Below are 14,455 nucleotides of genomic sequence, written 5' to 3' on the forward strand. Positions count from 1 at the left end.
TAAATTGTTTTAAAAGAGCAGCTAACCTGCCAGATGAGGATAACATATACCATGGCTTAATACGATTGAATTACGAAAAGAGATTTGGAAAATTGATTGAATTGCTGGAATTGAGAATTAAAGACAAAATTGAAATTCTTGACAGGCATGAAAATTTACTTGAAGGGCATAGTGGGACACATTAAAAATTTCAATACCTCTTCTATGCAAAATTTGTTTAAAAAAATCACTAATTTCGTGTGAGCAAGACCAAGCAATAAATATTAATGATTCTGAAAAGACTGATTGTACTGAAGAAAATCCTTCAACGAACGGTGAAATGAAACAAGCTTTTGATATCTTGAAACGCGGCGTGCAGCATCCTTAACAAATTTTTAAAAACAATATAAGTACGAACAACTTATAAGTGAACTTTATGGAATAATTATCAACAAACAGTAGTTAATGAATTTTTTATTGTAGTTTTTGAAATAAATTATAGATAAGTGCTTTTATTCTTTTCCCTTAAATTTCAGTTGATTTTATCCAATTCGGATAGTTTATTGATCATTTAATGCGATCAAAATTCTTTAAGTCAAGAATTGATCACATTTAATAATAGATACTCTATATAAAAGAAGATTCTCTTGCTATTTCCCTGAATATTTTGTTGCAACAAAAGCTTCAATTCTCGCTCAAGTATCTTTTGAGCTTGCTTTATATGTATGCCTTCTGTGTTCGTTAATAAATGTCAAAAGATGTATTCTCTTTCTTGAATCATTAAATATATTCGCTCTCATGTATTATTAAACTTATACGATGTATTCGATAAATGCAAGCAAAAATTCAATTTGTATCCTAACTTTCCTTTATCAAGAATTATCAATTGAAAAAATAACAGTTGGAGACTGAACTGTAGCAGGAGTTTTCTTTGATTTTTCTTCGACATTTGATTTATCCTCTGTCATCTCAATCTGAAAAATTTCAAAAATGATTAAAAAAAGTTAATTATACAAATTTGATATGACTTCAGATTTTTGTGCTATCAGAATAAAGTTGAAGTTATAGGGTCATTAAAATATGTCTCGTATTAGCTGATTCAATGTTAAAATTTGAATTTTATCGTTAAATATAATGGTATCCCATGAGCATGAAATAATTTTTACTAAAAGTAAGGAATTTTTTCCATCAAATAGTTTTGTCCTGCAAGATAACTTTCTTGTATATTTTTGTTCAAATATTTATACACTGAAAATTTTAAATTCAAATTCGAAAGGTAAAAACAAATAGTATCACATCGGAATACTGAATAAAATGATAACTTAAGATGCTAGAGTAGCATTATCATGCCAACATGATGAATTATTTACCATGAGCACTTTTAGTTCATTAATATGTGTAAGAAGTATTTAAATGATAAAAAAGACTAGATTCATATCTAAAGCAGATTTTAGACATTATTTCCATATATTTCGAAAGGGAATGAATAATTTTATAGTAAAATTCCTGGATCGCTGAAGGTTTATAATTTCTACTAGATCTTGTGCTTTCTTGTTAAGGTAAATCGTTGAACCCTTCATTAAGTATTTTACCGTATATGAAGTTTACAAAGTGTTGTACTTATAAAAAATTCTGAAATCGATATTTTTACGAATCTCCATACTTCAGACCTCTGTGAATCCGAAAAAGACTTTAAAAAAACATTATATTTATCTGTCTAGGACCATAATAGCTAAAACACGCTATTAACTAGACGGGTGAAATTTGGTATATTGTCTCTACACCAAATTTGTAGATTTCTATTATATTTTGAACGAAATTCATTTAAATGAAATCTATCTGCCCGGTTACCAGAACACAAGGTAACAGCATAACTACCAAACAATAAGTATTAAGTTTTGTACATACATTTAGCATCTAAATGTATGTATGACTGTCTTGTACTTAAGCATGCATTTCAATGTGATACCTCAAAAATGCTATGATTTATATAAATTAAATTTTACTCTATGATCTTGTGATTACAAATGAATATTTGTACCAAATTTTATTTCAGTTACTAGGTAAAAAGAGTTTCCAAAGTGCATATTCGATGTTCTAGTGCTTGAATATTGATACCAGCGATTAATAATCAAAAAGAAAAAATTCCCATTACGCAAGTATATTTGTTACAGAGTGTGGGTAAAAGTTTTATTGAGATCATTTCAGCTAGATTTTTTTTAAAGGGAGGAGAATATAATATGCTTTGATGAGATAGATATAAAGTCTGCAGAGAAGTATATTTTAAAACTTAAAGTGTTTAATAGTTCACTGCATTTCAATGAATCATCAATGACTTGAAGGACCGGGATGGAAATATCCCTTTTTTCTATAACTAACACATTAATCCATTGAGATCAGGCACTACGCCGCTTCTTTTCATTTGAGCACAGTTTATAATATTGGCTGCTCATAATAAGGTACAAAAATATCATAATATTTCATATAAATCCTAATATATACTGTCAGGAATTTTAATGTTTTGTATATTTTACATTTGTCAGGAATGGTGCGTACAGAAGACATCCTGTGAAATAATTGGTGTTGTTATAAAAGTTATGAACCAAAGCACATCCCATATGAAAATATTCGCGTTTTTTTATTACATGAATTGTTGGTTCGTATTTAATTTAGAATTCGCATGGCTTTGTTATTTCATTATATTTGTCTTAGTGCACTTTAAATATAAATGAATATATGGCGTTTTAATACATTTTGGTAACAAATGGTGTTTTAATACATTTTTATTAACTTGACTTATTTATTGTTTATAAAGCTAGAATTTATAATCAATTTTTTTACTTACTTTCTTAATGGAAGTTTGGAAATTCATGCATCTATGTATTCCCGAAGATAATGCTATGTTATAATATTTTCAGAAAAAGGTTAGTTGGTTTAATTTAATTTTGATTTAATAACAGTGGCGCCATCTAGTATTGATTTTGAGAAATAATAATTTGGAGATAAAAATCTATTTCAAATAATGAATTGCAAATTAAAGACTAAAATGAAATCAAAGAAAATAAAAATTTATACTATTAAGCAGATTACTAAAAATGAGCTTTTAAAAAGCATTTTTATTAAATACATTTTGTCATACATTCTTATGTAAATATAGCTTAGTTTTTCCCGCTTGTATCAACTAAATTTTTTGTGTAATTTTTTATCACCTGACATTTTTAATGCAAAAATAATATTGGATTTGCAAAAAAGAGGGAAACATTCTTTTTTATTTTAAAGAAATATATAAATAAAATAAGAAATCAAAAATCTATTTAAAATTTATACTTACATCAATCTGTGTTTTTTTATTTGAATCTTCAATGTCCTGCGCTGAAAAATAAAGCCTTCGCACAAATGGACTTATACATTTTGGATCTACTTTTCTAGCACTTTTCAATCCTAAAAATAAAAGCGCTCAATTCACTGCACTTCTTGAAGAAAATCAGTGCATTTAAAGCATTGCGAAAAAAATTGTTAATATCCATATACAAGCAAACATATTTTTGTTCTATAAAAAATTTTAATTTTCTAATTTAAATTTAATTGTATATTGCATTTTTTTTTCTAATTTATATGCATTATTACTAATTTGCTTCACTTTAATGTTTGTTCGAGTATACATGTATCAATGAATATTTCCTCAAACAAACATCAAAATGATATTTTATAAAAATTTGAAATATTTCGCTAAAGATCCTTCTGAGAAGTCTAGAGAAATTTCTCAGGTTTAAGAAGGTATCAAAAAAAAAAATTTGGCGAATATAGAGGCTCCATTAAAAAGCTTCGAGCAAAAAAAAAATCAGTTAAGATTATCTAAAATTCGGCAATTTAAGAGAATTTCTTTTAATTATTTCTACAAAAACATAATGTGTGTAATTGCTAATAAGATTACTTTCATTGTAATCAATATTCGATTGTGATAGTTCTTTTTTTAATATTACATTGCGTTTTGTCAAATCAGGTATTGTTGCTCTAAATGATGCCTTTATTTTTAAAATTATTTCAGATTATTGTTATTATGCACATAATAAGTGGCGTTAATGCTCCGACAAAAGCAATAAATTTTCCCCACCGCAGCTCATCCAGATAATTAATCTTCATAATGTTTTATAAATTACCAGATTTTGGAAGGAGAGAGGTTAATAATTAACAAAAATCACAGCATTTTACTCATATAATATTTTAAGATTTTCATTGTTCATTATACTTTTTATACTGTCTCAGTGCGTTTTTCGTTGAAAATTGTGTATGCTATATTTGAATAATATTTAATAATATTTGATTTTATCAAATATTATTAAATCTAATTTGAATACAGGTAACTTAATTATAATTTTTATAAAGGGGAATAATATTAAAAAAATTAATTTTACTTTTAAGAACTAAATCTAAAAATTTGTGTATGTTTGTATAAGTGAGAATGTTGCAGTTTATGTTATTAACCAGTTATTACCAATAATAAGAGGTCAAAGTGATTAATCTATTTTCCACAACAATTGTTTATTCTTAATAATTACCGATTATAATTAATCCTATTGGTCATAATATTCATATAAATACTACTTCTGAATATATATACTTTTACTATATATATCTACTTCTGAATGTGTGTGTGTGTGTGTGTGTGTGTGTGTGTGTGTGTGTGTGTGTGTGTGTGTGTGTGTGTGTGTGTGTGTGTGTGTGTGTGTGTGTGTGCATGCGTTTTTTCTATATTTTATTTGTTGACATTCCAAAACTTGATACCTATTCATTTATCTTCATATCCCTAGTGTAGAAATCAAAATGGTTTGTTAATGTAAGAAACTTTAATTTCATTACATCTGGATTTGTGTTCCTGTCTTTCTATTTTTCAATTGTTTTTAACATTTATGAACATCATGAAATATAATACTATTTAAACTTATTTTAATAACGCTTTGTAATACTACTGAAAGTAAAATAGGAAAGATAGAGTACACCACCTTACCTATAATATAGCTCGCTACATATCCTACAATGAGGGAAATAAGCGTTCCAGATGTCACCAACCATACAGGTGATATTCTATACAATGGGAAAATGTATCTGAAATATTGTTATTTTTAGTATTAAGAATTGTAAATCATATGAAAATAATTATTACGAAAGCATTTAACAAGTTCTTCAGATGATGCTCTTGCCATATTTAAAATAAAAAATAACAATGCAGTATTTTGCTAAGCAGTGTCGCTGTGATGAATGTAATTTACAAAAATGATAAAAAACATGCATTTAGCCATATCACAAAAGCTTACACGCGGATAATTCAAAAGATAAGAGAGATAAAATAGAAGTCATATGAAATCATTTGTTGCTTGTTGTCTACAATGCCTATTTTACAAGAGAAAACTTAGTAGAATAAATTGTTTTATTAGAATAGAGAGAATACTGTATAGTTTTAAGAGTCACGCTGCGAGAACAGCGAAAAAAAGTTTCGCGCTGATGACCAATGTATCTATCTACTTGCTTTGCACAAAACAATTGTCATCGTTTACACAAAACATGTAGTCTGAATGACTCGGATTGTCTATACCACATAAAGAAGCAGTAAATTAGTGGGAAGTAATGTCATGTTTCTCTTGTTTTTTTTTGGATATTCAACATATGAAAGATTTTATTTTTTTTATATACTAAAAATATCCAATCACTAATTGCGGACCCGAGGAACTGAAATTTATAAAACATTTGTATATCAAGTCTCAGCGAGATTAGAAGTTGATGACGCTTGATTGAAATTTTGAGGATTTATAAAACCCACTTTTACCTATACAGTCAAGTGAATAACACATAGCAACATTTGTGCAAAACGTAACACACATGCAATCTATAAAGTCGTATTTAATCCGAAAAAAGGCATTTTCGAGCAGAATTGCTCCAAAATGTATTCTTGAAACCATTACCGCAATTGTAGAAGATGTCTTACCTGAGACATCTTCTACAATAATTCAAACCTGTTCCTTTAAATGGGCATTGTCATTAACGCTGTCATTTATGCTTTCAAGACGCAATATTGATGCAAGATGGTGTATCTTCCATACATCTCGAACAATTCGACTTTTGTTAAGACGAATTTTAAAAGATGCACATCTTATCAAATATTATTTCCCAACAGTCTGACATTATCTCTTATCTAATTTCCCTTAATGTGACTTCTGGCTATAAAACTGTTTGAAAGACCAAATTTGTTTTGAAAATCCAATATCATTGACAATATTGAAAGACAGCTATAATCGGCAAATTTATTAGATATTTACTTGTTAGTTTCACAATGGGAAACATAATTATGCAATTAGAAAACATTTTAGAAGTCGAAGCAAGAGTTGTCGCTTATATAACAAAGCCACCTATTGATGAATTTGTATTAGTTCGGCATGTGCATCATCTGAATTACTTAGTATCACATTTTTATTTCGTATGTAAGAACAGAAAGCCCAACACAGTTGTATGAGTTATGAAGATTTATTTGAACAACCCTATTCACATAAGGTGTCATGCAATATTCCCACAATGTTGTTCGGCCAATGTCGGGAAGATATCGTAACAATGTTGTTCGGCATTGTGTGTTAATAGGGAATTTTGGATGCTGATCAACAGTATTCAGCTATTAGAATTCAGTAGAAAGAATGTAATATTTGAGCAAAAAAAAAACTTTTTAAAACTAAACTTTAAAGAATATTTCTAATTTACAATGAAGCAAGCTATCCACTTCTTATTGTGCAATAAATTATTACTAATTAAAGGCATAACTATAAATACCTATCTTCTGTATTCAGAAGTGATGTAGTATTCTGGCCTTCGGTGCTAAGTAGTGACATATTGTTGAATTGTAGATAAAAGTGCTCTTCATAACCCTTTTCGTTTAGAGTTGCTGTACAACCAGCGGTGCCTCTGGGCAAGGTTTTCTTTTTAGGTTTACTTTTGTAGGCACCAACTGCAATCCATGCATTAAAGGCAAAACTGACGAAAAACCCTATAATAGTTCCCTAAATAATCGAAAGATACATTTTTATTACATTTATATAGACACAATATACTGATATGCTCTCATTTCGGATATTTCATATGTGTTACAGAAACGTAGCCTGGATTTCAATAAAACATTCAAATGCTCAAGCTTAGAACAAAGTATAGAGGCCAAAACGCAGACCTCTACAATTCTATTTAAAAGTTAAAATTTCAAATGAAAGAAATGTAAATCCTACATACGACATTCAATAACCGTTTTAAACTATGTATTATGAAGGAGTTAAAATAGATAAAGAAATGGATTTTTAAGATGTTTTGAAATGAAGAAGTTGTGAATAACATTGTAGTAAGATACTACAAACGTGAAAAGATGTTTTTTTTAATAATTGTAATTAACGAAATGTAACCATTAACTAATTTATGTTTTCCAATTAGGAATCATCTACCATTTCTATCTGCATAAATATTCTTATTTCGTTGTATTGAAGAACTTGAGATTTTGATTTAAAGCTTTAATCAGGCAACAATTACTGACGTAAATACAACGTTCATGAAATATTACTTACCTTGCATTTCAAATGCATATAAAGATTTCTTTTATACAAATTTTATAGGAATTTTTACTTTGGCAAATCTTTTTTCCCTGTAATCTAGCTTGGTTTTCAAGATTAAATTATTCAATTGTGTGATTAAGCATTACAAATGCTGGGAGCAATCTCAGATTGAAAAGCATCCGCTTTCTATAAAAAGACATTATTTCTATAGCTCGAGCTCACCATGTTTGAACTTCTTTTAGTTCTGTAAGGATATACAATGGGAAAAAATAATTCAAAATACGTGACTTAGTTTTGAATAATTCCAGTTAAGATTATTAAAGATATTTCTTGCAGTAATGAAACTTATTAGTTAAAAACTAGCACGGAAATTTTACATACTACTTTAAAAAGAAGAATACCATACCCTAATGAAGAAATAAGAGAACCGTTGGAATTCTAATATTTGATAATAGAATTTATTATTAAAGGTTTATCTTAATTCATTACATAATTTTTTTTTACATATTCCTTTAGCATACATCTTAAAGTAATTTCTTCAGAAGTGTCAGAAATGTAAAACCTACTGTTATAACATTACTCTCATTCACATATCTTCAATGTTAAAATATCAATCTGCATATTGCATGAATTTCTTATTGTTAAGTTATTTTTACTAAAGTGACAAAAATATATGTTAACCATCGACTCAATATTGTAAGAAACAAAAAATAACAAAGTGTAATACTTCGAAGGATCTCATATCTCCCCCAAAAAAACGAATTAAATATGGCAAGACAAATATTATTAAAAAAAAGGCTTGCTTTAATTTTTTATGCTCAAAATAAATTTTAAATCAATCCTATAGGACGTACGATTTTTTTAATTAGTCCAGTTAGCACATTTCATATTCTAGTATCTTTTAAAAATGATCTATCCATAAGCAAAACTTTAACTTATATGAAGCCCAAAAGTCTAAGGAATTACTCCCATTGGCAATATATTTGGTGAATAGCATCTATTTAATTGAATGAAATGATTTTTTAAGTTAAAAAATAATCATTGGAAATCAAAATCTGCCTATACAGTATTATTATAATTTGTAGAAGGAGTTCTAAAATCATACAAATGTACTTACAGGTTCATTAGCCGTTGTGGTGAACAAGGCTAGTAAATAAATACCGATAAGCGAACCAGCCCCAAGACCATTCAGAATATAACTCGCTTCGAAAATTCCTCGAAAATTGGCCACAATAATGATGAGTAGTAAGCTGAGTCCTCCAAATAATATCGCTGAAAAAGAACCAAGTCTGTTTGTAGAAACCACACAGTTCGTGAACTTTGATGAAAAGAATTTGTCACAAATTTATGTTTTTTTGTCATAAATTTTTGTTGTTGTCACAAATTATGTTTATTTACACCTCAAAACGCACCCCAATATTTTTCATATTTTTAATTTATCTTATCTACACCAAAAGGCAATTTTTCACCCCTATTACAAATTAAAAATCAAAGCCCGATTTTTTTTTTCAAAAAAAAATTTCAATTTCAATTTTATGAAGCTTTAACGTCTATGCGGCACCTCAAGGAGTACTCAAATATTTTTCATATTTATAATTTATTTTATCTACACCAAAAGGCAACTTCTCCGAGGTATTACAAATTAAAAGTCAAAAGCTGCTTTTTTCGTATCACCCTATTGTGCTCCCTTGCATGAAACTTCAGATTCTTGAATTAAGCTTGATGGCATAAGGTATTAAATTTCTGATTTGATGGTATAAAGCTTTACTTGATAAACTACTAAACAAATTCCAGCATCATTTAACTTCTGATGGAATATTTGTAAATTTTAATTGAAGAAATGGTTATCATTTTATTTAATGTAAACATAGTGCTGTTATTTCAAAACTTACCCAAAAGTTTAGCCACTATGGTCATCCACTTATCTGTAAACTTTGTGCATTGGCAATATGGCTTCAAGAAGTCTTCTACTACCACACCTGCCATACCGTTTAAAGCAGAAGAAACAGAGCTCAATGCACCACTGAAAATTCCTGAAACGAACAATCCTGGCAAGAAAAGTAAACCACCGAACATCTTGAGGACAGTATAAGGTACTATCTAGGAAAAGAGAACTATATTATTCCAAATTATATATTCATGTGGTTGTTTGAAATGTGGCAAATGTTGATATCTCTGGTGAATGTCAACAATCATCAAATATGTCAGTAAAAGATCGAATATTTTGTTAAATATCATTATTTCTCGCATACATCTACGAATACTGAAAATCACCGTGCGCTAATAGTGAAAGTGAAATAAGAATAATTTTAACGGAAATGTAATTTTCGAAATGATACCTTATTACCAAAACATATCGTAATATATGACAAAACAGGAGAAAGCTAAATTAATAGCATATGTACATATGCTTAATCAAAAAATAGTGCATTATATATATATATTAAAAGAAAATATTTCCAAACTTATACAGAAATGATGTGATAAAGTTATATAATTTCATTTATTGCAACAATAAATGAAATTATATATAAGTTATTGGTTGTGTCTCTTTGAATTGCGCACCTTTACTCTTACAATTATAAAATATGACTTAATGAAATGTTCCACAACATTTAACATTTAGCTGTGGAACATTTTTTTTTTTTTTTTTTTTTTTTGCAATAACTGTGCATATACAGTAGTGGATCAAAATTGGGGATTTTTTTCTTCAAAAGTGCATTTTAAAGATTATAATTATTTTATGAATGAATCAAATCTCTAACCTTCTCATCTGAATGATTTTATATTCCAAGTTTGTGCTGTTAAATTTCACCAATTAGTTTATCGCTTCTGACCTGGGAGTCTGTTTCACCATTACATATAATGCGTAAAAATGCATAAATATGATGCATTAAATTTGATTTAAAAAGTTGATAAGTTCGTTTTTCGGAAATGTATCAGCGTTTCTCTTCAGCCAGTTGTTTTTTTAATTATAAAAATTATTGCAAAAAATACTGCAATTCCATAAAAAGAAAGTAAATAACAATCAATTAAATTATCTGAAACGCTTAAATCTTTCTACATGGGTAAGCAATGGATATAGCAGACTCCATCACATTATTGTAAGTTGTTGTTTCTTATGGCACTTGCCCTGGACAAGCCCGCTGTTACGAAGACAGCGATTTCAGCCGGTGATAGGCGTCTCTTGTTTTTATAGTAGCGCCAACTACGACTTAGCTACTTACGCATCGCTCATTCGCTTGCACCACCCCTTTTTACAGGAGGGCACATTCACACATATAACAATGGAAGAATAACCATGTCCAAACCGGGACTCGAACCCAGGACGCACAGATAACGGATAAGACGCGCTCCCCCTATGCCAGGACGGCGGCGTTATTGTAAGTAAAAAGGTAGACGATTTATTCATAGTATATAATTTAAAATATTTGTCTTTCTAAATAAAATGCTCGGATTTGCTCAAAATACATCAAAGGCGTTATAGACAATTCACAGATAAAAATTATCCAATATATTAACACGTTAACAGCCGTGTCATCCGTATTTGGGGGAGCAGCAAAAGTTCTCAGTCAGTGTAGAATTTGATGAGAGTAGAGCACTCCTATGTTTGTTATATATCTTCTTTTATAAAACGTCATTCATCGTGTGAATAGCCTGTGATTCACACCTTTCTATGCAATAAGATATTCTCTTCTCAACTATAATTAAGAGATATAAAGAAGTAAACATCTTATTAAATAATGTTCCGAATCATAGACATGAATCATGACAGCGAAAGTGTTAAAATCCAAATGTTTTAACTATTAAAAGGAAATATCGATAATAATTATTTAAAATATTAAAAGAAAATTTCCTAAGAAATTGCTTACTAACTTGATCTGAGGAGCCAAGATGTACATTAGGATTTAACACTGGATCACAGTCATGGAACATTCCATAGATAACCATTCCAGAAAAAACAGCAAATATTTTAAATACTCCTATAAGTGTCATTCCCCAAAATAGAGACCTATAAAACGATTATTTTTATTCAAAATATTAAATTCTACCTTCATAAAGGATTAAAAAATATGTTTGTGAACGAAATTTCATAAATTTTTTATGGAGTTTAATATCTATTTGTAAGGAACTAACGCAAGTTTAAATAGGTGCTTGCAGTTCAAAATGTTATCGGTAGCAGCACTTTATTTTTTTATGTTTGGGAGTAAAATTGTAATGGAATATTGGGAGTAAATTTTTAATACTCATTACTGTTTTCTTTATTATTTAGGTATTTTTAAAATGAGACATAAATATCACTGAAAGTATTATGAGTTTAAACTGTGGAATTCTGATACTCGAAAATGAAGATAAATTTTCTAAGTGAAAATTAATTCTCTATATCTCTCCAAATTATTCATTATTTCAAATGTACATTCTCTATCGTCAGTAGCTCATTGAAATCAAAACAAAAAGCAACCAAAATTTGCTATTGCATTTACGAAAAAGAACAACCACGATTGAAAAAGTCAATATAAATGATGAAATTTTTCAACAAATATAAAATCTTCAAATTGAGGACCATGAAGAAGATTTAAGCAAAGATTATGTGGATTCAATCGTCCTCTTACCCAAGGGTATGTAAAAAAAAGAAAGTAGTCTCCCCTAAAGTGCTTGAAAAAATTTGAAACTGAATGCGTATGAATTAAGTTAATACGTTAATCGGTTATTATTAACAATTATCACCAAAAATGACTAGCTAGTTCACTGAGAATATTAATTATATTTAATTTCAAATAAGTCATTTAGATATAAATTCATGCCTATTTTCTACTAAATTGTCTCATTTTGACGCCGTATTATTTTATTGATCTTATTTAAGTTTTACTTATTGTGTACATGAACATTTCTAATGGAGATAGTCCCATATTATCATAGCACTGTTAAAAACGTAAATATCCGGTTCACCTGTCTACTAAATCCCTTAATATTATCATTTCATTTTTTTCATTCGTTTCGTTTACTACACAGATATTAAGCAGAATTCTTCTTGTTTAGCTTTTAATAGTGAAAAGAAACCCCACGATTAAATATTTGATGGAATAAGGAAAGCGGTTTGAATTTCAGGATAACACTACAATACAATGTTGAAAATTAAGGGAAAAGACTTTAAAAACTTGCCAAAATTCAAGAAAAATTTGCAATACTATTAAATAGGTACCATTAAAAAGGCAGTTTTTTTAAGTCTTGAAATGATATAAAATTTAGTTTTGTATATAAATATTTTCTGAAGTTATCGTAGGAAAAAGGCGAAATGTCCATTAATTTTTAATTCATTAAAGTTCTAATTACAAACATTATCTCACTGAGATTCCCATTACCACTCATCACAGTATATATGCACCAATTTTCATAGTTTTAAGTCAAAGGGTTTGCTTGCAAAACACTAAAACCCACACGCTTTCATTTTTATTATTAGGGAAGATAAGAGATCAGAATGATTAATTGATTTATCGTAATGACTAGTTTCCCTTAATAACTAGTATCTGGTGACCAGCTGGTTCGCCGAAGATTTTGGTTACAGTTAATTGTAGTTACATAGAGTTGATAAAAATTCATGTCCATGATTCCATCAAATTATGAATTATTAATGTCATGTTATTTTAATACTCTTATGCATATTCTGTTCGTTAAAAAAATGAATTTTTCTAATGGATCCAGGAGGTCCCTCATTACCACTCTCCAAAGTATATCAGGACCATATATGGTTGCTCTAGGTTAAACGGTCTGGCCTGTAGAACGTAAATACATATACACCATCTTTTTTATAAATATCGATAACCGATTAATTATATTGATGTTTCATAATATGTATAAGATGATTCATAGGTTACTATTAATCATAAGATATTTTGATATAATAAAAATGCTTACAATGATAAAATCACATTTTGATTGGTGACATATGGTTGCTCTAGATTAAACGGTCTGACCTGTAGAACGCAAATACATATACACACTTCTTCTTTATTATAACTATTGATAACCGTTTAATTATATTGATGTTTCATAAGATGGATTAGATGATTCATAGGATCAGATTAATCATAAGATGTTTTGATATAATAAAAATGCTTACAATGATAAAATCACATTTTGATTGGTGACATATGGTTGCTCTAGATTAAACGGTCTGACCTGTAGAACGCAAATACATATACACACTTCTTCTTTATTATAACTATTGATAACCGTTTAATTATATTGATGTTTCATAAGATGGATAAGATGATTCATAGGATCAGATTAATCATAAGATGTTTTGATATAATAAAAATGCTTACAATGACAAAATCACATTTTGGTTGGTGACATATGGTTGCTCTAGATTAAACGGTCTGACCTGTAGAACGCAAATACATATACACACTTCTTCTTTATTATAACTATTGATATCCGTTTAATTATATTGATGTTTCATAAGATGGATAAGATGATTCATAGGATCAGATTAATCATAAGATGTTTTGATATAATAAAAATGCTTACAATGACAAAATCACATTTTGATTGGTGATATATGGTTGCTCTAGATTAAACGGTCTGACCTGTAGAACGCAAATACATATACACACTTCTTCTTTATTATAACTATTGATAACCGTTTAATTATATTGATGTTTCATAAGATGGATAAGATGATTCATAGGATCAGATTAATCATAAGATGTTTTGATATGATGAAAATTCATACAATGACAAAATCACATTTTAATTGGTAATATAAGGTTGCCCTAGATTAAACGGTCTAGCCTGTAGAACGCAAATACATGTACACACTTCAGCTTTATTATGAGTATTGATAATCGATTAATTATATTGATATTTCATAAGATGGATAAGATGATTCATAG

The 14,455-nt window shown here is 28.6% G+C and overlaps 1 protein-coding gene across 1 annotated transcript in view; it reads right to left on the bottom strand.

Annotated features, from left to right (window-relative positions):
* Positions 1-350: 350 nt before the first annotated feature.
* Positions 351-14,455, bottom strand: part of LOC129971332 (putative sodium-dependent multivitamin transporter) — a 47,685-nt gene continuing 33,580 nt past the window's right edge. The window contains exons 7-13 of the mRNA XM_056084991.1: positions 11,436-11,571; positions 9,452-9,659; positions 8,677-8,831; positions 6,796-7,022; positions 4,988-5,085; positions 3,311-3,420; positions 351-953 (exon numbers count right to left, since the gene is read on the bottom strand). Coding sequence (XP_055940966.1) covers positions 852-953; positions 3,311-3,420; positions 4,988-5,085; positions 6,796-7,022; positions 8,677-8,831; positions 9,452-9,659; positions 11,436-11,571 — 1,036 coding nt within the window. The 3' untranslated portion in view covers positions 351-851. The remainder of the gene's footprint in view (positions 954-3,310; positions 3,421-4,987; positions 5,086-6,795; positions 7,023-8,676; positions 8,832-9,451; positions 9,660-11,435; positions 11,572-14,455) is intronic.

The sequence above is a fragment of the Argiope bruennichi genome, chromosome 1 (assembly GCF_947563725.1).
Source record: "Argiope bruennichi chromosome 1, qqArgBrue1.1, whole genome shotgun sequence".
NCBI lineage: Eukaryota > Metazoa > Arthropoda > Arachnida > Araneae > Araneidae > Argiope > Argiope bruennichi.